We start from the raw sequence: 25,119 nt of genomic DNA, 5'->3' as shown, positions 1-25,119 counted from the left end.
TCCAACTCTCACATCCATACATGACCACAGGAAAAACCATAGCCTTGACTAGATGGACCTTAGTCGGCAAAGTAATGTCTCTGCTTTTGAATATGCTATCTAGGTTGGTCATAACTTTCCTTCCAAGGAGTAAGCGTCTTTTAATTTCATGGCTGCAATCACCATCTGCAGTGATTTGGGAGCCCCCCAAAAATAAAGTCTGACACTGTTTCCACTGTTTCCCCATCTATTTCCCATGAAGCAATAGGACCAGATGCCATGATCTTTGTTTTCTGAATGTTGAGCTTTAAGCCAACTTTTTCACTCTCCTCTTTCACTTTCATCAAGAGGCTCTTTAGTTCTCTTCACTTTCTGCCATAAGGGTGGTGTCATCTGCATATCTGAGGTTATTGATATTTCTCCCGGCAATCTTGATTCCAGCTTCTGTTGTGAAGATTTGACTCATTGGAAAAGACCCTGATGCTTGGAGGGATGGAGGCAGGAGAAGGGGTCGACAGAGGATGGGATGGCTGGATGGCATCACCGACTCGATGGACATGAGTTTGGGTGAACTCCAGGAGTTGGTGATGGACAGGGATGCCTGGCGTGCTGCGATTCATGGGGTTGCAAAGAGTCGGACACGACTGAGCGACTGAAGTGAACTGACATGAAGTTTACCTGGTAGCTCAGATGGTAAAGAATCTGCCTGCATTGCAGGAAATTTGGGTTTGATCCCTGAGTTGAAAAGATTCCCTGGAGGAGGGCATGGCAACCCACTCCATTATTCTTGCCTGAAGAATACCCTGTGGACAGGGAGCCTAGCAGTCTACAGTCCATAGGGGTCGCAAAGTGTCAGACACCACTCAGCAACTGAGCACACACACATGAGTCTGCATGTGTGATAAGAATTCCATACTGCTGTACATACACAGTATTTACATATAAAACTAGTGAATACTGAAGCTTCCCTGGTGGCTCAGGCAGTAAAGAATCCACCTGCAAATCAGGTGTCCTGGGTTTGATCCCTAAGTTGGGAAGATCCCCTGGTGGAGGGCATGGCAACCCACTGCAGTATTCTTGACTGGAGAAGCCCCAGGGACAGAGGAATTTGGCAGGCTATAGTCCGTAGGGTCTGTAAGAGAGACACAACTGAATGACTAAGCACATTGAAATCTGAATAAGTCTGTGGTCATGGTGTACCAGTGTCAAGTTTCCTAGTTTTGATAATTACTGTGGCTCTATGTAAGATGTTCTCATTGGGTGAAAAGTACATGGGAACACACCATGCTTATTTGCAGACTCTTACAGCTCTTCATGTTTTTGCTATTGTATACAATGCTATGATAAAAGTACTTATGTATTTATGTATTTTTTTTGTTTATTAATGCATTCTCATGTATTGGTAATTTTATTTTATAAAGTAGAATCCCCAAAGCAAAAATGCTTTGTTAATGGGAATGTATGGTTTTTGTTTTAACTGATTTTACCAGATTCTTTTTCAAAAAGACTGGTCTAATTCATACCATCAATATTTGAGAGTACCTACTTTTCTGCTTTTCTAGTCCTGAATGTTATTGTTAATTTTGACCTGTCTACTGATGATAAAGAGTGCCATTTTATTATTATTCAAGTTTATTTTTACCTGCTCCCTAATTTGATATATTTTTATGTATGTTTGTCTTTTGCATTTTCCCTTTTATAAATTATCTGTTTATATCCTTTCCCTCATTTTCTTTTTTTGATTTTGAGCAACTCTTTTTATGCTCGGAATATTTTTTCCCAGTGTGGCATTTGCCTGTTGATTTGTTCATGACCTGTTTTATCACATATATTTTCTTTTAGTTAAAAATGTCTTTTTCCTTAAAATGGCTAGGCTTTTTTCTGCCTTACTTGAGAATTTTTCACTACAAATTATCAATACTTTCCTAGATTTTCTTCTAATACTTTGTTGTCTTGTTACTACTTATTTTGTATATAGTATGATATTGAAATATATATGTACTTTCCTTCCCAGCTGGACAAAAACATTATTTTAAGTGTCTGGAATACTATGTTTGACATGTATTTGGATATGGTTTTTAACTATTTATTTTGTTCTTCTCGTCTGTGGGTCTTTTGTGGTGTCAATACTTAAGTGTTTTGCTTATAGGTGATTTTATAAAAAAGTGATAGGATCTCATAAGACAAGTTTTTGATAACTTTGCAGTTCAACGTTTATTCTTCCAGTATGAACACTAACATCATTTTTCCTTTGAAAAATATATTTTAAACCATTGTGATTTTCATTGGAACTGCATTAAATATAAAAGATAATCATAAAGATGAACATTTCTATATTAATGCACATTTGCAATGTGAGTGATTAAGGAGCAGTGAATTGTGATAAATTCATATTTAAATTTTGATTCTCTACTGTTCTTATCCACACTTCAGTGGCTGCTCTTGGAGTAATATTTTCAGAGGAATTTGTAGTGACAAGAAATATTCTAAGGCCCTTAGAAACAAGAATAGCACATCAGTTTTTCATGTAATTAAATTGAAAAGAATTCTGTTATTAAGGTTTTTGCTTTTTAAGAACACAAATAGTAATTTTGTTTTTTGAGGGAAAAGATTCATTCTGTGTTAAGATTACAGAATTTTTATGTTTCTAACCCCTCTCTTCAATGTTATATTCAGAAGCGATTGTTAGAAGCCATGGAGACATGTAACCACTCCCTCAAAAAAGAAGAGAGAAAAAGAAATCAACATAGTGAGTGCCTAATGTGCTGGTTTGACAGCAACACAGAGTTCACCTACCCCTCTCCATGGCCAGAAAAGTTCCCTCGCATAGAGCGATGCTGTGCAAGGTAATGTTGCGTGGTAATTCTTCAAAAACAGAGAGTGAGCTAAGAAAAATTGAATTAACTTTTATAAAGCTTTTGAATATCTATTTTGAGAATTAGCAGATAATTTATGACATTTGTATGCAGCTGATAGTGAATTACATCCAGCTTTCCAAGGATCATACCATCTCTGTCTGTTTCAGTTGTTTCTGTAGTTCTCTGCTTCAGTCCAATTCTGCTTCTCTGTTTCTGTCTTCTATTAAAGTTGTTCCCTACCCTACTGCCTCTGCATCCCCACGGTGTATATCTCTTCTCTTCCTCAAGAAATGTGTGAATTTTTGTTTTCATGGCCAGTGTCTACTCCCAGCATTATTTGACATGCTATGACTTTACCTTTTACGTTTCCTAACCACGCAACAGGAAAGAAGAAAAACAGGAAATAAAAGAGCTCCTCTGTTTTCTTGCCTCAAATCCATTTCAGTCCATTTGTTCTTTCTCTTCTTCATTAAAATGTTTTCCTTTTTTTTCCTCTTTTCTAATCTTCCCTGCAGTAATACCCAGATGGAAGTTGAGTTGCAGATAAAGTAAACGTCTCTCCATTCTGATTTTTCCTTTTCTTAAAGGGAAAGATGAAATAGACATTATAAAGTGTTTATTTTCCATTCTGGGTTTTGGAAAATGGAAGATGTAGAGATTTGTAATATGTGTTATATATTCCTTTAGTATAAAAATCATATATACATGGATAATTTATATATATTATATATTTACGCATTTATATATTATATGTATTTTTAAATAAATGGGAAATTTTCCACTCAGTATGTTACAGTCATGGTTGTATCTGAATTAGTAACAACAGAGAATCTGCTGCTTTATATTTTCTTTGTCTGAAAGGACAAATTGTTATTCTCCTGTATAAAAGCAAGGATAACTCTTGCAAAATGCTGAAAAACTGTGATTGCTTGTAATGTATGAATTTTAAATCAAATACCTTGATTTATTTTCTAGGTATAAAATAATATCATTAGATGCTTGGCGTATAGATATAAGCAAGAACAACATAACCAAGGTTGACCAGAAGGCATTATATTTCTGTGGATTTCCTACTTTGAAACACATCAAACACAAAGTCAGTGGCTATTTAGTTCAGAATTTTTTTACTTTATTGAAAGTGAAGTAATTATGGAAAAATAATTAAAAATTAAATTCTGTGAATTCTTTTAAAGTTTTTTTTAAAGAAAAGTGGGGTTCAAGTATTCCAGCAAAGCAGTCGTGGAGAAAACATGATGTTGGAAATCTTAGTGAATGCTGAGTCAGATGAACTTGTAAGTATTTTCTTTATTGTATATTATACATAAAAGTGTTTTAGCTGCAATGTGTTTGCCAAAGTGGTATAACATGTAGGAACTCCAGAAATTCACAGGAAATAAGGATAGAGTAAAGAAACATTTACACAGATTAAAGGATGTGTATAATTGTGACATAATGAGCAAAAAAATGCTGGAGGAATTTTGAAAAGATGAGCTGTGTGAATTTAGGTTAAGTATAGATCTGTAGATAGGAATAGACTTAAGCAGGGTACTAACAGAAAGATTTCCTCACAAAGAGGAAAAAGGAGGGGAAAGGTTATGCCAGTTGAAAAAAATAACATGAGCTGGAAATTATAGTGAAAAGTAAGTGTGATATTAGCACATTATCTTTTTAACCTTTTTGTATGTCTGAAATTTTTAATACTTTTTCTTTTTTTAGAGTAAATGTGATGTATTTGAGGAGAAGGAATAGATAAACCTGACTGAAGCAGAGGATTTGTGTTGGGAAATAGTAGAAGATAAGGTTGAAAAAACAGATTGAGGCCAGATTATGGAGGACCTTGAATACCAGGCTAAGGAGTTTGGATTTATTTTTTTGTGACTGTTATCTTGAAATTGGTATTTCCATAAAAATTAATTTGGTAGCAGCATAATAGACTAAGTTGCATAAAAGAGAAATGGAAGAAAATGGAAAAGCCTGTAAGTTGAGGTTGTGGTTATAGAAGCCTTAGATAATAAAGACATAAACTATGAAAGTGATAGTAGATCTAGATGAATAAGACTAAATTCACAAGTTCCATCATTTGTTCAAAAATAGGGGATGAAAAGAAAAAGAAAATATTAAATATGACTGACTCTAACTATCAGACTAATCAATTGAAAAATTTATTGAAATAAAAAAGCTAAAATGGGAGAGGTAGTTGTTTGAGGGGATAAATGATCAGTAATAGAATTCTAAGTTGGTTCTAGAACATTTATCTGGAGCTGCCCCTTAAGCCTTTCTTAGCAGGGTTCCACAAGAGATTTAAGCCCTAATGCGCTCAGTCATCATTTGCTTATAAAAATTAAATTAGTTTTTATGCATTTGGAATAGTACTAGTTTTGTATTATCCTTAGGAGAATTAGTAAAATCCCTAGTCCAATTGTGTTTTGTGTTCTGTGGTTCACATGGAAAACTTCAGTGAAGAAAGATGATTATACTCAGTTGAATACATAGAGCTGAGGCTTGACGGGCAATAGGGATATGCAGGTCACGAGCAGGGAAGTGATGGCTGGGGCCTTGGGCTGACTTCCCTGAAAAAATGAAGTTCTGAGGGTTCAAGGGCCCATTGTAAAGAAATACTCACGGGTATAAAGGATGGAAAAGAAGCCAGTAAAAGTGCCAGTGCACAGAGAAGAAAGAGAATGATTCCCAAGTTAAGCAGTATCACAGAAGCACAAGTAGATGGTACATGCAGTTCAAGAACAGTGAAAACTAGGTCTGTGAATTAGACCTAGTGAATTAAACTAGGTCCTTTGGTCACCATTATTGGACTTGGAGAATTCCATTCCAGTAGGTTGTTGGAGGCAGAAGTCCAGTTCCTGAGTACTAGTCTGTGACTAGTTAGATGGAAAGTAAAGGAAGCAGATCTTAAGCCCTAGTTCAGAAGTTTCTCATTGAAAAGAAGTCTGGAAACATAGCTGTAGGTAAAGAAGAGGCAACTTGTTAAGCAGAGCAGAACAGTAGAGCTTATTAAGCAGATCAGTAGAGCTGAAGAACAATGGAGGTCTTAAAGTCACGGTGGAGGGAAGGGATGTGAAGAAATAAGGGATATCCTGTAGGGCTTAAGTGAAAGGATTAATCTGGGCAAGAAGGATAACTGTTCCTCCAAATGAAGGGAAGTGTGGGAGAATGAAATTAGATATATAGAAAGGAAAAGTATAAGGGAGCTTAGTTCTAATAATGTTGAAACTTGTTTCATCAGAATAGGCACTCTTTTATATGTTCATAGTAAGAAATGTCTTCATATAATAAATACAATAAAGTTATCTCCCAAAGTCTAAAAATAGTCATCTCTAATTATTAAAGAAATATTTGCTTATAATGATCAAGCATAATAAAAAGGGGATGAAAATTTATATTTCAACTTCAGTTTCTACTACAAAGTTGTTGTCTAACCAATAGTAGTAATTTTTACTTAAGATATTTTTCATACAGAATATTTATAATAAGTTGGTATCCATGGGGCATTGGTTCCAAGGACCCTCGATTGATCCTAAAATCCGGTGGATGCTCAAGTCTCTCATATAAAATGGTGTTGCAGCTTCCCTGGTGGCTCAGTGGTAAAGAATCCGCTAGCCAGTGCAGGAGAAAATGGGTTCAGTCCCTGATATGAGAAGATCCCACATGCCTGAGGAGCAGCTACATCCTTGTGCCCCCCCCCAAAAAAAAGCTGTAATGTTTGCATATGACCTACATATATCCTCCCTTACACTTTAAATCATCTTTATTGTTTATAATACCTAACACAATATAAATAATTGTAAATACAATTTGTATGCTATGTAAGTAGTTGCCAACATTTGGCAAATTCAAGTTTTGCTTTTTGAAACTTTCTGAAGTTGTTTTTTTTTCCCCAAAGTATTCTCCATTAGAGGTTGGTTGAGTCTGCAGATGTGGAACCCATGGATACAAAAAGCTGACTGACTGTACAGCATTTTATAGTTTACAAAGGTTTTTGTGTATATTATTTTACCCTTAAATGAATATTGTGAGATAGATGTTACAGCTTCTCATAAAAGAAAACTGAGACTCAGTGGGATTAAAGGATTTGTTTAACACTCTATAGCTGAAAAGAAATAGAACTCAATTTTGAACCTGTGGTTTCTAACTTGAGATAAGTCTAGTGTTCTTATTTAATCATACCAATCACAAATGAAATCACATTTCTTAGATTCTTTTTTTGCTGTCTGTCCAATATGAAATAATGAATAATAGCTCTCTTCTAGACATCTGTGCTTTTCTTTTCCCTTTTTTCAGTTCCCATGAGAAAAATAAACAGATAATCATGAGAATAATAGAATCATAGAATTTTACTACTGGATGGAATTTTGTAAAGCAACTAATCCAGCTCATTAATTTTACAAATTAAAAAAAATTAAACTAAGGAGATTGAAAAGCAGACATTTGCTCAGCTAGTTGGAAGCAGAACTAAAAACCTGAGTTTCTTGGTGAACATTATTTCTATTAACGTTGGCTATATCATGAGCAATAATATTCACGTTATAGGTCAGTGTCCTTTTGTTTGAATTTACAGAAATCTGTTTTCTCCCCAAGTAATCTCATTTAGGATTAAAATCAGTGGGCTTCACTTCACTAATAACTGCCAGTGCTTTTGAAGAAATGAGAAGGAGGCAAGCTTCCTAGTGTGATGTTTATACTGTTGAAAAGTACTTAAGTTGGTCATAGTTCCTGTCTAATAAGAGATTGGCAGAGGGGAAGGTTATGTTGGTAAACTTCCACAGGTTCATAATAAATTATAAAGAGTAAAAAAAAGCAGATAGGTAAAAACAACTTAAAACTATTTTTTTAAAAAAGGAAAGGGGGAAAAAAACCCAAAATCTAAAGGAACAGAAATCCTAGAAAGAAAAAAAAAAAAGAGTAGTTAGCAGTAAAGGCACAACTTAAGAGAAATTTAAAAAACAAAATTTGACTTGATAGAATAATTAAGTTGAAATAAAGCTGTGAAGAGCAGTTACTAGCAGGGAATAATTGGCTTGAGTGATCAAATATTTTTAATTACTAAGGTGGGGTTTTATAGATTTCAAGTACATAGTTAAAAACACAAGCCAGTTTTAATTATTTAATTTTGCCTCTGTAAAATTTTCTCTTGGACCTAAAACAGTAATGAATTTTTCTGCTTTTACTTTAAGAGTGTAGAAAATATAGCTTCATCAGTGCTTGGGAAGTCTGTCTTTGTTAATTGGCCTCATCTTGAAGAAGCTAGAATTGTTGGTGTATCAGATGGAGAAACTAAGTAAGATTTTATTTGTAATTTTTAAAGTGTATATATGCTTTGCTATTTGATGGCTTTTATTCATACATTTTGGAGAAGGAAATGGCAACCCACTCCAGTATTCTTGCCTAGAGAATCCTATGGACAGAGGAACCTGGTGAGCTGCTGTTCATAGCGTCACACAAAGTCAGACATGACTGAAGCGACTTAGCATGCATGCTTCCATTGGAGAAGGAAATGGCAACCCACTCCAGTATTCTTGCCTGGAGAATCCCAGGGACAGAGGAGCCTGGTAGGCTGCCGCCTATGGGGTTGCACAGAGTCGGACACGACTGAAGCGACTTAGCAGCAGCAGCATTCATACATTTTAACTGATACAATATTTGTAAAATATTTACACTCTCTAGTGGAAATGAGAGTTCTCTAATCACACCCTTCAAGTTCAACCGCTGTTGACAGTTTATTGTACATCCCTTGAGATGCATATATTTTAGATGCATATATTATTTTTACCCTTTTGCCTTCTTTTCCTTTTAATAGCTTGAAAGTTCCATATCCTAATTCTTTTCTACCAGTTGTCATTGTTAGCAAATATATTTATTTCTGACAAGATTGAATAGCGTATGTAACTTTACCTTTTCCATACCCTTCCAGGTTTCATTTAAATAATATGTAATTTTTAAAACATATATCTTCTATTCTAAAGATAATTTCTTAAAATTAAAAACTTTATTAAATTTCACAATCATTTTATCAGTGAGTATTTAGACAATCTGTTCTTTGACATCGTTTATGTTTATTTCATGTAAACTTGGTCTGACGTCTTGTTCTTTTTTCATGTTTAAAACTTCCTAAAGTAATTTTTTTTCCAGAGAAAATGTAAAGATGTTAATGCTTTCTGAATTATTACTCATCCAAAAAAATTTTTTGTTTTGTTTTTCCCCCACATAGGTTTAGAATTAGAAGCCTAATCTTTTTCCTCAGATCTCTGCAAACATAATCTCAGTTTGTCTTGTCATTTAACTTTGTTGGTGAGAAGTCAACACCAATATGAATCTTGAGGAATCTTTTTTAATCACCAGAATTCACTTCCCCTGCCTTTTTGTTGAAGTTTAGTTTTTTATTAGTTTTTTTTTTTTTTAATGGATCATGCTTTTGGTCTAAGCACTCTTCACCTAACCTTAAGTTCCAAGATTATCTTGAAATTTTTTTACAGTTTTTCCTCCTTTTGTACTTAAATCCATGATCTATTTTGAATTAATTTTTATATAAGGTATGAGGTTAAGTTTCATATATTTACCTATGAATATTGAATTGCTTGCTCTCGCACTGTTTGTTGAAAAAAACTCTCCTTCCTCCACTAGATTGCTTTTACATCTTTGTCAAAAATAAGTTGAGCATATTTGTATGGATCTACATTGTGGGGTCTCCATTTGTTCCGTTTGTCTCTGTGTCTGTTTTTTATGCCAGCACCACATTGTGTTGTTACTGTAGCTGTGTAGTGAGTCTTAACCTTAGGAAGAGGATTCCTTCCACCATTTTTTTTATTTTTCAAAATTATTTAAGATATTTTTGGTCCTTTGCCTTTCCATATATATTTTAGAATTTTTTTAATATCTATTAAAAAATCCTTGATAGATTTTGATAAGAATTTTATTAAACATAATTTGGGAAGATTTGACATCTTTGTTGAATTTTCTGATCCAAATGGATCTCCTTTTATCGCTCCATTAATTTTAATCTTTGATTTCTTTAATTGCTGTTTTGTTTTTTCAGCATTCTGAACCTGTATATATTTGGTTAGATTTATACCTACATAAGTATTTAAAATTTTTGAAGCAACTATAAATGGTATTGGGCTTCCCAGATGGATCAGTGATAAAGGAGATGTGGGTTCAATCCCTGGGTCAGGACGATCCCCTAGAGAAGGGAATGGCTACCCGTTCCAATATTCTTGCCTGGAGAGTTCCATGGACACAGGAGCCTGGCAGGCTGCAGTCTGTGGGGTCGCAAAAGAGTCAGACATGACTTAGCAACTAAACAACCACAACAATAGATGGTCTTATATTTTAAGGTTCCATTTCCCCTGCTAGTATACAGAAATATAATTGATCCTGTATATTAATTTTATATCCTAAGACCTAGCTAAACTTACTTCCCTGCCTTTTTTCTTAGAGTTCAGGTCAGTTATTTTGTAGAATTCTGAATTTATGTAGTTGTTTCCTATTAGTGTCATTTAAATTGGTCCTCCATCCCACATATTTCCTGTAAACTGGGAGTTAGATATGGTGGCTTGATTAGGATCAAGTTAAACTTTTTTTCAGCAAAAATACTGTATTGAATTTGAGAGTATTAATTCTTTAAAAATTTGTATTTTATTATGTATTTATTTTAATTTCTTAAAGAGACAGAATGCTATTTGTTTTTAAATTTTGATTGAAATGTTTTATAAGTCCTTGTTCTGAAATTCCTTTTACAGTTTTAAAAAAGGAGGTTTGTTTTTTTTCTTTTTCTATTATACCATGTAGAAATCTTTTCACTTTGAAGACTCACACTACTGGAACTCTATGTTAAACCACAAATTTGGGGGGTAATTTAATTTTTATTTTAATTTTCAAGGTTTTACTTGGAAGAACCTCCAGGAACACAGAAGCTTTATTTGGGAAGAACTGCACCACCATCTAAAGTGATCCATCTTGGAGACAAAGAACAATGTAATTGGACAAAAGAAGTACAAGGAATTTCAGAATAGTGAGTATTATAAATAGTATTTAATGTCATTGAACTAGAATGTGGTGGTCTAATGTACTTATTTTTTAACTGATTTTTCACTTAACACTGTGATCACTCTGAATACTGAGTGCATCTTCATTTTATATATTAAAAAAGTAATGAGTTCTAATTTAAAATAAAATCTAATTAGCAGCAGTTAGAACCTTGTCCATTTTGTCAGTAAAATATTTCACGACGTACTGAAAAAGAAAGGAAGGAAGGAAAGACATAATCACTTACCCTAGGAATACACAGTTAATAAGTTGCCTGAATTTCAGCATTCATTTTACCAACCATAAGGTCATGAATTTCTTGCCCACATGTAAGTAATAAGATGGAATACTCCCCTTTGTTTTTCACCCTTCCCTCCTCCCTACTCTTCTGTCTTCCCTATATCCAAACCCCTTATGCCCCTGAATTCAGAAATGCAAGTTCTATACCAACTAAGTAACAAAGAAGCTAACCCTGGATTTTCAGGATGCTTTGCGTCCCATGATCCCACTCTAACAGTACCTCTCTTTTTTCATCCAAACACTGCTGCTGCTGCTGCTAAGTCACTTCAGTCGTGTCCATCCAAACACTGGAATTCCTTAAATCAAGATAGAGTAATAGAAACTGGCAGTGGCACATAAAGTCTTGTTATAAATGTATATCCATGAGTCCTCCTGTTTAAACTATAATAGCATCTATTGATAAATGAGAACTCAAGAAGATATCTCTTCTGTAATTTAGGAGCTAATACCAGGCCATAATATCCTTATTCTAAAATTATTAAACAGGAAAAATTTAAAACAACCATGAAAAGCTATCCAGCGTAAAAGGAGATAAACATAGCTGTTAGAGGGAAAAGTAGAGCATTTTTTACCTCCCAGTAGTATAAGTTAGATACCCTTGTCATAGCTCACATTATTCTGAATTTTATTTTATAGCTCATAAATAGAATCATGTTAATAGATTTATGAATGTGATTGCTCTAATGACTCTTTTCATGAATAGTATGCTCCATAAGGATAGGGAACACATCTTGCTTTTTCAGCATAATTTAAATTTTGGTATAAAAAAAATATATAGTAATGTTATTAAACTACATAGTATGTATATAACTATAATACATATTATATAATACATATATTTAAGTATAAGCATGTATACAAAAATTAAAATTGTGATTTTTTTTTTAAATTTATTTATTTATTTTTAATTTTTACTTTACAATCCTGTATTGGTTTTGGCATAGATTGACATGAATCCACCACAGGTGTACATGCGTTCCCAAACATGAGCCCCCCTCCCACCCCCCTCTCCCCAACATCTCTCTGGGTCATCCCCACGCGTCAGCCCCAAGCGTGTCATATCGTGCATCAGACATAGACTGGCATTTCGATTCTTACATGATATTATACATGTTTCAATGCCATTCTCCCAAATCATCACACCCTCTCCCTCTCCCTCTGAGTCCAAAAGTCTGCTATACACATCTGTGTCTTTTTTGCTGTCCTGCATAGAGGGTCATCATTGCCATCTTCCTAAATTCCATATATATGTGTTAGTATACTGTATTGGTGTTTTTCTTTCTGGCTCACTTCACTCTGTATAATCAGCTCCAGTTTCATCCATCTCAGCAGAACTGATTCAAATGTATTCTTTTTAATGGCTGAGTAATACTCCATTGTGTATATGTACCACAGCTTTCTTATCCATTCATCTACTGATGGACATCTAGGTTGTTTCCATGTCCTGGCTATTATAAACAGTGCTGCAGTGAACATTGGGGTACATGTGTCTCTTTCAATTCTGGTTTCCTCTGTGTGTATGCCCAACAGTGGGATTGCTGGGTCATAAGGCATTTCTATTTGCAATTTTTTAAGGAATCTCCACACTGTTCTCCAAAGTGGCTGTACTAGTTTGCATTCCCACCAACAGTGTAGGAGGGTTCCCTTCTCTCCACATCCTCTCCAGCATTTATTGCTTGCAGATTTTTGGATCGCAGACATTCTGACTGGTGTGAAGTGGTACCTCATTGTGGTTTTGATTTGCATTTCTCTAATAATGAGTGATGTTGAGCATCTTTTCATGTGTTTGTTGGCCATCCGTATGTCTTCTTTGGAGAAATGTCTGTTTAGTTCTTTGGCCCATTTTTTCATTGGGTCGTTTATTTTTCTGGAATTGAGCTGCAGGAGTTGCTTGTATATTTTTGAGATTAGTTGTTTGTCAGTTGCTTCATTTGCTATTATTTTCTCCCATTCGAAAGGCTGTCTTTTCACTTTGCTTATGTTTTCCTTTGTTGTGCAGAAGCTTTTAATTTTAATTAGATCCCATTTGTTTATTTTTGCTTTTATTTCCAGAATTCTGGGAGGTGGATCATAGAGGATCTTGCTGTGATTTATGTCAGAGAGTGTTTTGCCTATGTTCTCCTCTAGGAGTTTTATCTTTAACCTAGATGTTTTATCATTGGTGCTGTATAGATGGAGAAGTCTTGAGGCTACTGTAAAAATAAAACTGAAAACCAGAAGCAGGAGGCTTAAGTACAAATCCTGAGATCATCAGAGAACTCCTGAATCCAGGGAACATTAATCAATAGAAGCTCATCAAACGCCTCCATACATACACTGAAACCAAGCACTACCCAAGGGCCAACAAGTTCCAGAGCAAGACATACCACGCAAATTCTCCAGCAACATAGGAACACACCCCTGACCTTCAATATACAGGCAGCTCAAAGTTACTCCAAAACCATTGACGTCTCATAACCCATTACTGGTCACTCCATTGCACTCCAGAGAGAATTAGTTCAGTAGATGTTCTAAGTATTATATGGGCATACTGAAGACTGAATCAGTTAGCTAAAAAATCAAGCTAAGAAAGAATCAGCAAACTTTCTGTAAAGGCTAGAGAGTAAATACTTTAGGTTTTGTGGATTTTATAGTTTTTGTTACAACTACTCAACTCTGTTGTTGTATTACAAAAGCAGCCATTGACATTAAATAAATGAATGACTGTTCGAATAAAATTTATTTATAAAAACAGGGAGCAGTCTGAAATTGGCCCATGACCATAGCTTGCCAACCCCTGGTTTAGACTGAAAAGGCCCACTGAATGCCTCTCCCTGTCAGTCTCTATTTGCTGTCTTTTTAGATTCCCCTATTCTGGATATTTCTTATAAATGGAATCACATAATATGTGACCTTTTCTATCTGGCTGATTTCACATAGCATGTTTACGGAGTTCATACACATTGTAGTATATCAGTACTTACTTCTTTTTATGGGCAAATATTTGATTGTATGTATGTGTCACCTTTTGTTTATGCGTTCATCTGTTGGTGGACTTATGGTTTCTTTCCACCTTTTTGCTATTGTGAATAGCACTGCTATGAGCATTGGTCTGTAAATATTTATTTGATGATGTGTTTCCAGTTCTTTGGTTATATACCTAAAAGTGAAATTGTTGGGCTGTTTAGCAGTTCTGTGTTTAACTTTCTGAGGAACTGTCAAAAATGTTTTCCACAGTGGCTGCACCATTTTACATTCCCATCAGCAGTGTACAAGTGTTTCAGTTTCTCCATATCCTTTCCACCATTCTTGTTTTTGCTGCTTTTTGTAATAGCCATAGTGGTTATGAAATGTAGGAGTTCCTTATAACTCTCTGAGTTCTTATTTAATCTTAGAGACTTTGGGAACGGTAGCCACAGAATAGTGTAAAAAGTCTTATTAGGTACTCAGAACTACTAGCATATTTATTTAAAATTTATTTACGGATTTGATTATGAGTTGGTGGTTTAATGTTGATTATCATTATAGAATGTATATACACTCGTACACAACTTTGTTTCTTTTTTATATTTTCTTTGAGCTACCTGAGAAGAAAAGGAATAATAATAAATGAAACATCTGCAGTTGTGTATGGTCAGTTACTCACAGGTCGTAAATATCAAATAAATCAAAATGGAGAAGTCCGTCTAGAGAAACAGTGGTCAAAACAAGTTCTTCCATTTGTTTATCAAACCATTGTCAAAGTAAGTCTCCATCAGGTCTCCATCCTATGTTAATGTACACTGTTGTACACTGTATAAATAAAAGACTAAATCATATTACTATACAGCAATATATAATTGATATTGTTATTTAATGTAATTTGCAAGATACTATGGTCTTTAAAAGGAGTATAACATGCTCAGACACTCATTCTGGGTATGTCTAGGAAACTTGTCTTTTGTATTTATTTATTTTTATCCTTAAAAAAATCTTGCTTTAAATAAATTAGTAAATTTATTGCTATTGTGTTTCTGATCTTAGATGTTGTGAGGGGACCAAGTTTTTTAAAAGCATGTAGCGATAACGTAATTTGGAGGAAATAGTGTAGCATACAGAGAAGGCAATAGCACCCCACTCCTGTACTCTTGCCTGGAAAACCCCATGGACGGAGGAGCCTGGTGGGCTGCAGTCCATGGGGTCGCTAAGAGTCAGACATGACTGAGCAACTTCACTTTCACTTTTTACTCATGCATTGGAGAGGGAAATGGCAACCCACTCCAGTGTTCTTGCCTGGAGAATCCCAGGGACAGGGGAGCCTGGTGGGCTGCGTCTATGGGGTCGCACAGAGTCGGACACAACTGAAGTGACTTAGCAGCAGCAGCAGCAGTGTAGCATAGTAAGAGCACTGACTGAGTTTATTTCTTAGCTATGTAACCTAAGACAAGATCACCTCTTTCCATGCTTTAGTTTCCTCATCTATAAAGTGGCTCTAGTAATGGTCTTTGCTACAGAGGGTTGTCTTGAGGATGAAATGAGCTAATACATGTGTGAAGTACCTAGAAGAGTGTCTGGCATATAAGGAGATAAAATTTCATTTCTAATATTGTTAATGTAGAAAATCTTTACATTTGACATTTGTGGACCACATAGTCATAATCCCATAGGAAAAAAATCCTGATATGCAATCTATAGAAATTTTGACCATGATGACTCACTTTTATATTTCATTCTACATAGGACATCCGAGCTTTTGACTCCCGTTTCTCCAGTATAAAAACATTGGATGACTTGTTTCCTCCTAGAAGTATGGTCTTTATGCTGGGAACACCCTACTATGGATGCACTGGAGAGGTTAGTTTCTGTTATTATTACTAATTAAAATTCTTCCTGGTTTCAAGTTAATACAATTATTTAACTTCTCTTCATTTAGGTGTAAAGTAAAAATGCAATACTGAATGGGAAAAATAAGAAAAAATTTATTCATCTAATTTATAAGCACAGTATTTGGCTATATATTTTTAGTGTTGAACACATTGAAATCAGGAGGTGATGGAAAAAGAATTCAGATTCTGATCTCTTTTTTTGTAGGTTTATTTATTGTGGTAGCATGCATGAGGCAGTTCTGAAATTATTTTAGATGTATTATTATGTATTTAAATTATGTAAATTATGATGCATTTATATATGTGTTGATGTTTTGGGGAACTCTGCCTCTCACATGAGAAGAGGTACATGCATATATAGAACAGGAGAATGCAAGAAAGAACTTGTGAGGAAAGGTTAAAATTGGAACTCATGATTACTAAAATACCTTAAAAGATTTATAGGTATGTATATAGGCACATGTGTATATATATATCTATGTGTGTATATTTGTAGATGCATAAATGTATATGTCTCAATACAGAAATATATTTTCTGGCTCTATTTGCTTTAAGAATTGGAAGCAAAGAGACCGTGGTACCATGTAACATGTTGATCTTGATCTTTAACACCATATCCCAATAAAAGGAATGAGGCTTCTCAAAAAAAAGGCTGAATACAGGGCTGGAGCAGAATAAGTTCAAGATGAGCCTAGAACCTCTAGTTTTGCGGGAAAGCAAGGAAGTATTCACAAGGTTGATGTGAGCATATCACATAAACACAGGAACCAGGTTGGAGAGCCTCCGACTGGCCAAATGTGAGACTCTTTTAAGTACTAAATTAGTCAAGTAAATGTTAATTATAAATCATTAGGAATGCATGATTCCATAGTGATAAGAAATAGATAAATGAATGGGGAGGGGAAGAGCTTTTGCTTCTAGTATTATTTCAAGGATAATTGTGGAGGGAGTGAGGGAGCTGGAAAACCACCGTTTAACATGCATTGTGATTCAGGTTGGATCAGGCAACAGTCATTGGAAGATAAATCTAAGGGGAGCCTTTGATCCAGGAACAAGATATTTTCATGGTCTTAGAAAATGTCTCCCCATAGGTTGTTAATTTAGTTGCAGGGAAAACAAAAAACTATCATTGTACAGTTAAGAAGTTGAGCAACATCTTGATTTTATGATTAATATTAATATCATTGAGGGACAGATGAATATTCTGTACCTCCAGACGGGATATCCTACAAAGGACATATTTTCCATGCACTCTTCTGGCTGAGAATATATAACATTAACCTAATCACAAAAAAGCACTAGAAAACTCCAAATTGTATAACTTTTTTTTTTTTAAAAACACAGGGTGGAGAGGGAGGAATGAAATATATTATTTGAAAAGTTAGTATATAAAAGGCACTCTGGGTAAATTCTAGATTAAAGAAGGCTAAAGAGATAATGACAACAAAATGCAATATCTGATCCTTGCTTGGTCCTGTGGTAGAAAAAAGAGTTTTCTATAAATATAGTCATTTTTAGGTCAACAGACAAAATTTATATATAGGTAGTAAATTAAAGTATTTGTCATAAGTTTATGTACTTAATAACTATACTATGGTAATATAATAAAATATCCTTCTTCTTATTTACCAAACTATTTAGTGGTTAGAGGTATGTATATAATACACTCTCAGAAATTTCCAAAAAGTAATTATGTACATGTAAATACACACATGGTGAAAGTGTTAGTCGCTTAGTTATGTCCAACTCTGCAACCCATTGGACTGTATGCATCCTGCAGGCTCCTTTGTCCATGGAATTCTCCAAGCAAGAATACTGGAGTGATTTGCCATTCCCTTCTCTAGGAGATCTTCCTGATCCAAGGGTCTCCTGCACTGCAGGCAGATTCCCTACCATGAGCCACCAGGGAAGCCCATATATGATATATATAATATACCCTCAGAAATTTCCAAAAAGTAATTGTGTGTATGTAAATGGGGCTCCCCAGGAACTCAGCAGTAAAGAATCCTCCTACCAAGCAGGAGACCTGGGTTCTATTCCTGGGTCAGGAAGATCCCCTGGAGAAGGAAATGGCAACCCACTCCAGTATTCTGGCCTTGGAAATCCCATGAACAGAGGAGCCTGGTTGGGCTATAGTCCTCGGGGTCACAAAGAGTTGGACACAACTTAGTGACTGAGTACGGAATCACACAAATACACATAGAGCACAAATGTTAGTAAAATGCTGATAATAGGTGAATCTGGGTAAATGTTCTTTGACTTGTTTTTATTTTTGCAACTTTTTGGTAGTTTGAACTTATTTGCAAATTGAAGTTATTTTTTTTTTTAATAAAAGACTGGTTAACAACTGGTTAAAGCAAAGTACAGTGACTCAAATTTATAATACAAGCACATTCACTTACAAGTTCCAAGAAAATTTCCACTATCCACCTTGTTTTACTGTATTTCAGAAATAATAAACACTGTTCAAATAAGTAGAAAAATAAGTAAATAAAATGTAATGAAAGAGACTCAAATATATTGTGATTTTTTTTTTTCCCCTCTAAGGTTCAGGATTCAGGGGATGTGATTACTGAAGGCAGAATTCGTGTGGTTTTCAGCATTCCTTGTGAACCCAATCTTGATGCTTTAATACAAAACCAGCATGTGAGTATAATAGTCCATATTGTTTAATCTAGAATTAACTTGTAAAATGTTAGAAGGATATTTTTGGTACCTCCTTTGAGTCATTGCAAATATTTTATTTAACACTGATTAAATTCTCTCACAGTTGCCTCTAGTATTATTTTAAAATAAGTATGGCATCTGTGCTCAAAACATCATGCAGATCTTTGGGAGGGAAAAAACAGCTGAAATCCTATTATTAATCTGTAATAGTTGTTATGGGTTATTTTGTTCAAGCTTGTAAGTGGCACATTGATTAGTATACGGGGAATAGATAGGTTTTTTTAAAGCCTTTCATAATTAAAGCCTGAACTTTTAGTTACAAGTGACAAATGACCTTCTTGCAAAGGTTATGCATCTCTATTCAGCTAAAAATGAACAGTCCCTGGAGAAAATTAGAAACTGCACTTAAGTTCATGACATTCTTTTATTTTTCCCTTTTAAAATAAGATGATAATCCTGATATCTGTCATTTGTTCATACTGATTGATTAGATAATTAACTTGACTGAAATTAATTCACATTTAGCCAGTTGTTGCTGCTGCTGCTGCTAAGTCACTTCAGTTGTGTCTGACTCTGTGCTACCCCATAGACGGCAGCCCACCAGGCTCCCCCATCCCTGGGATTCTCCAGGCAAGAACACTGGAGTGGGCTGCCATTTCCTTCTCCAATGCATGAAAGTGAAAAGTGAAAGGGAAGTCGCTCAGTCATGTCCGACCCTCAGCGACTTATATTTTCACTAGTGGTAAAATCTAAAATTTTATTTACTGTGAAATGAATTTAAGGCGTTAGTTATTAGCATACACGTGAGGATGCTAATAGAGAGCAGAGAAGGCCCTAAAATCTTGCCACGGGGTCTCTTTTGGAGAAATAATTCAGAAGTCGTAGTCGGGAAATCAGGAAAGTGAACCTTTAAATGAAGAAGCTGGAGCTTTGTTTGGGAGCCAGTGGAGGTGGAAGAGCTTGGGTTGCTTCGTCCTTGGCTTTTTCTCGATCTGAAACAGCCTGCCCAGTTCTAAGGGTACAGTGTTGCTAGGCATGCCCTCTCCAATATATTTTCTTTCTTTAACTTTCACTCAAACCTTCTTTCTCTACTTCTTATTTTACATATACTAGGATATTTGTGGTAATTTAATTAATTTTAACCATACTATAACCCAGTATTTTTCAAAAGGAGTACTAATTATTTTCTGAGTGGATCAACTGTGTTAAAGAGGACTGCCCTCTATGTGGCAGGACAGTTGGCATCCTTGGTCCCTGGACACTAAGTACCTGTAGCCTGTGTCATTTATTGTTTTCAGATGCTTATTCAGAAAGCAGTACCATCTGTGATAGAGAACTACTGCCTTAATTCTTCCTTTCTATTCTGGAAAGCATTACTTGATTTGTTTGTATTATTTCTAAATCTGATAATGATTTTGATGGAAAAATTGTGTTGCATTCTTTACTAGCATATTAATGTATTGTGATAGTGACATTATGGGGCTTCCCTACTAGCTCAGTTGGTAAAGAATCTGCCTGCAATGCAGGAGACCCTCATTCGATTCCTGGGTCGGGAAGATCTGCTGGAGAAGGGATAGGCTACCCACTCCAGTATTTTGGGGCTTCCCTGGTGGCTCAGCTGGTTAAGAATCCGCCTACAATGCAGGAGACCTGGGTTCAATCCCTGGGTTGTGACAATCCCCTGGAGAAGGGAAAGGCTACCCACTCTAGTATTCTGGCCTGGAGAATTCCAAGGATTGTGTAGTCCATGGGGTCACAAAGAGGCGGACATGACTGAGTGACTTTAAAAAAAAAGTGACTCTATGTCTCAAATGCCTAAAGAATTTGTTCATTTAGGGGTCATTATAGACATGATCATTAAAAAAAATAATGGCAGAAAATAATTCCTTACGAATCTCTGGAAATTTTGCTTTACTTTTGATAAACTATCCTTATATTCCCATGAAATAAGAATATAAAATAATTATATAATTTATTAATAAATATAGCATTTATTGTATTTATATATTCATTTATAAGAATATAGTATATGAAATCTATATAAAATAAGTATGTGTGTATTATTGCACACATGATGTTAGTAGTATATGATAGCTTACCATCGTTGGTACTGAATGTGTGAGTAATTTGCTTCCTGGGGTTAAAAATTATATGATCTGATACTTTTTTTTATTTTGACTATCTTCATAGTTTCTTCCCCTAAATACATAAATAAAGGTTACATTTCATTGACTGAATTATATTAACAATGCTATTATGAGCCTCTGCATACTTGTTATTTTCATATGATAATTAATGATTAGGAGAAATAAATATTACATATATCCACATGTGAAGGGCACTCAGTTTTGCTCAGTAGCAACTATTTTGATGACATACTCATGTTTTAATTCAACGTTGTAATTATCAAGACCTCATTTTGTCCCAGGTACTTTGCCAGGTCCTTCTTAGAATATGAAAAGTAATTTTTTAAAACTAATTCTCACCTATAGAACTTGCCATTTAGTACTTATAGTAGCATTGATGTCTTGAGACGGTGTCACAAACTGTGTTATTTCCTCACCTTTCATCCATCTTTGGGAATCCTGTCCTTTAAGGATAGAAAAGAGCAGAAAAATTCTACCTATAAATCCTCTTTAAAAAAAGTTGGGGATGGGGTGGGGTGGGAAAATAGGTCACTTACTTTTTTAAGAATCTTTTCATTGCCACAATCCAAAATGTTAGTGATGTCTTGATTGTCTCCAGATTTTAAAGGTAAAGATATACTGTTTTAATGCTTTGTGTTTCCATAATTGACTTTTTTGTTTTTATATTTAAAGAAATATTCTATAAAGTACAACCCAGGATATGTGTTGGCCAGTCGCCTTGGAGTGAGTGGATACCTTGTTTCAAGGTTTACAGGAAGTATTTTTATTGGAAGAGGATCTAGGAGAAAGTAAGTTTATGTTAGAGAAATTTACTTAAAGTGGCAGAAAAAAATAAATGATAAAAATAAAATGGTTAATATTTCAGTATTTATTTTCTCTTATTGCTTTGAATTTTCCTTAAAAAATACATATAAATCCTCTGATGGTGATCTTTCATCTAAATGGCACATGCTGTAGGTGGTTGGAAAGACAGTTCTTATTTTTAGCAGCTAACAAATTGAACCTTGAAAAAAGGTATCAGAAGGTGTGTGTGAATCTCATAATATATTTCCCTGAATTTTCCTGTTTCATTCTCCTCTCTAATTATATAATCTGTTTATATGCTTTGTTAACTTGGGTTTTGAAGCCTTTCCTCTAGTTTTTCTACTTCTACTACTTTGGAAATAACCGTGATAACTAAAACATAGAAAACTTTTCTAAAAATTGAAAGCAAAGCTTTGTATTATTTGAACAAAATTTTAAAACTTTTGTGTGTATGTGTGTGTGTGGTTTAAATTCAGCCCTCATGGAGACCATAAAGCAAATGTGGGTTTGAATCTCAAATTCAACAAAAAAAATGAGGAGGTACCTGGATATACTAAGAAAGTTGGAAACGAATGGATGTATTCATCTGCAGCAGAACAACTTCTTGCAGAGTACTTGGAGAGGTAAGTTCCTATGGCAGGATCCTACTAGGCATCCAAAAACATAGGAATGTGATAAGGATTTTGCCTTGCTGATAGGAAAGTGTTTCCTTTAGTAAAACATGATACATATAAATTAATTTAATGTCATGGAGTGTTATAGACATTAACTAAAACAGAGTGGGAAAATACTGTACTTAAATTATTCACAGTGGAAAAAGTTAATGAGAATGGCCCTCCCTTTAATTAAAAATTTATTTTACTTACTGTCATAAATTTTTCACTAGTCTAAATGTCTATGTCAGTAGTAATAAAATTGATATGTATAAACACAACAACCCTTGGCATAGTGAATTTTCTTAAAACTCCAGCTGGACAGTTGATTTTATCGTAGAATTATTGATTTTTATTACTGAAATAGTCTGAGAAATCAACAGGTTTCAACTCCTCATTATAAAAGTGAGAAATCTGAGTACCAGGATTTACTGAGTTTATTCAGTGTCAAAGATTTACAGGAAATATCTCTTATTTCTGTTAAATGATTGAATGTTCTCTCCATTGTTTCACTGGTTTCTAACTCTTTCATATTTGAGAATCATTAGTTTCCTAGGGCTGCTTTGCCAAACTACCAGAAACTGCATGGCTTAAAATGACAGGAATTTATTGTCTCAACAGTTCTGGAGACCAGAGTCCAAAATCAAGGTGATGATAGGGCCATACCTCCCCTGGAGGTGCTAGGGAAGGAACTGTCCATGCCTCCCTCCTAGCTTCTTGTAGCCTCATAAGTTTTGTTCCTTAGCCTATAGCTGTATTATCCCAGTCCTCCATCTTCACGTGGTTTTTCTCCCTATGTGTCTTAATATCATCTTTTTCTTTTAATTTTATTGGAGTATAGTTGATTTACAGCATTGTCTTTCATGTATACAACAAAGTGATTCATTTATATTAAAACATATATATATTCATTCTTTTTTATATTCTTTTCCCTTACAGGTTATCACAGAATAGTGAATAGTGTTCCTTGTGCTATGTAATCTGTCCTTGTTGGTTATGCATGCGTGCTGAGTCACTTGAGTTGTGTCCAACTCTATGCGACCCTATGAACTGTAGCCCGCCAGGCTCCTCTGTCCTTGTTGGTTATCTATCTTATATATGGTAGTGTATGTGTGTCTGTTTCTGTTTTGTACATTTGTATAATGTACAAATACATAAGTTCATTTGTCTCATTTTTTAAAAATTAGATTTCACATATGAGTGATATTATATTTGTCTGTCTGATTTCACTTAGTATGATAATCTAGGTCCATTCATGTTGCTGTAAATGGCATTATTTCACACCTTTTTATGGCTGAGTAATATTCCATTGAATATATGTATACATCTTCTTTATCCATTCTTCTGCCGATGGACATTTCCATTGCTTCCATGTCTTGGCTATTGTAAGTAAGAGTGCTGTGGTGAACATTGGGGTGCATTTATCTTTTTGGATTATGTTTTTCTTAAGATACCGGCCCAGGAGTGAGATTGCTGGATCAGATAGTAATTCTATTTTTAGTCTTTCATGGAACCTCCATACTGTTCACCATAGTGGTTGTATCAGTTTATATTCCCACCAACAGTGTAGGAGGGGGACCCCTTTCTGCACACTTTCTCTAGCACTATTGAACATATTTTCATGTACCTTTTGGCCATCTGTGTTTCTACTTTGGAGAAATGTATATATTTCTCATACATCTGCCCATTTTTTTATTGAGTTGTTTGTTTTTCTAACATAGAGCTATGTGAACTTTTTGTGTATTTTAGAGATTAATCCTTTGTCAGTCACTTTGTTTGCAAAATATTTTCTCCCATTCTGTGGGTTATCTTTTTGTTTTGTTTATGGTTTCCTTTGCTGCATATCCAGGACTTCCCTGGTGGCTCAGACGGTAAAGCATCTGTCTACAATCCAGGAGACCTGGGTTCCATCCCTGGGTTGAGAAGATGCCCTGGGGAAGGAAATGGCAGTCCACTCCAGTACTATTGCCTGGAAAATCTCATGGACAGAGGAGCCTGGTAGGCTACAGTCCATGGGGTTGCAAAGAGTCGGACACGACTGAGCAACTTCACTTTCACTTGCTGCATATCATCTTTCCTTTGTTTGTGTCTACCTCTTTGTGCAAATTTCCCCTTTTATAAGGACACTGGTTATATTGGATTAGGGCTTATCCTAATGACAGGAAGCAACAGTTAGAACTGGACATGGAAGAACAGACTGGTTCCAAATAGGAAAAGGAGTACGTCAAGCCTGTATATTGTCATCCTGCTTATTTAACTTACATGCAGAGTACATCATGAGAAATGCTGGGCTGGAAGAAGCACAAACTGGAATCAAGATTGCCGGGAGAAATATCAATAACCTCAGATATGCAGATGACACCACCCTTATGGCAGAAAGTGAAGAGGAGCTAAAAAGCCTCTTGATGAAAGTGAAAGAGGAGAGTGAAAAAGTTGACTTAAAGCTCAACATTCAGGAAACGAAGATCATGGCATCTGGTCCCATCTCACTTCTTGGGAAATAGATGGGGAAACAGTGGAAACAGTGTCAGACTTTATTTTGGGGGGCTCCAAAATCACCGCAGATGGTGATTGCAGCCATGAAATTAAAAGACGCTTACTCCTTGGAAGAAAAGTTATGACCAACCTAGATAGTATATTCAAAAGCAGAGACATTACTTTGCTGACTAAGGTCCGTCTAGTCAAGGCTATGGTTTTTCCTGTGGTCATGTATGGATGTGAGAATTGGACTGTGAAGAAGGCTGAGCACCGAAGAATTGATGCTTTTCAACTGTGGTGTTGGAGAAGACTCTTGAGAGTCCCTTGGACTGCAAGGAGATCCAACCAGTCC

General features: G+C 35.2%; 1 protein-coding gene across 3 annotated transcripts in view; it reads left to right on the top strand.

Moving 5' to 3' along the window:
• Positions 1–25,119, top strand: part of XRN1 (5'-3' exoribonuclease 1) — a 115,929-nt gene that overhangs the window by 42,590 nt on the left and 48,220 nt on the right. For all 3 annotated transcript variants that reach the window (XM_040234125.1, XM_040234108.1, XM_040234116.1), the window contains exons 16-25: positions 2,656–2,825; positions 3,813–3,933; positions 4,031–4,129; positions 8,027–8,130; positions 10,729–10,860; positions 14,734–14,896; positions 15,873–15,986; positions 18,566–18,664; positions 21,505–21,620; positions 22,113–22,259. In XM_040234125.1, the coding sequence (XP_040090059.1) occupies positions 2,656–2,825; positions 3,813–3,933; positions 4,031–4,129; positions 8,027–8,130; positions 10,729–10,860; positions 14,734–14,896; positions 15,873–15,986; positions 18,566–18,664; positions 21,505–21,620; positions 22,113–22,259 (1,265 nt within the window). The remainder of the gene's footprint in view (positions 1–2,655; positions 2,826–3,812; positions 3,934–4,030; positions 4,130–8,026; positions 8,131–10,728; positions 10,861–14,733; positions 14,897–15,872; positions 15,987–18,565; positions 18,665–21,504; positions 21,621–22,112; positions 22,260–25,119) is intronic.

This window comes from Oryx dammah, unplaced genomic scaffold (genome assembly GCF_014754425.2).
Source record: "Oryx dammah isolate SB20612 unplaced genomic scaffold, SCBI_Odam_1.1 HiC_scaffold_2, whole genome shotgun sequence".
Taxonomy (NCBI): Eukaryota; Metazoa; Chordata; class Mammalia; order Artiodactyla; family Bovidae; genus Oryx; species Oryx dammah.
The sequence above is the reverse complement of the archived record's forward strand: the minus strand, read 5'-3'. Positions and strand labels throughout refer to the sequence as shown.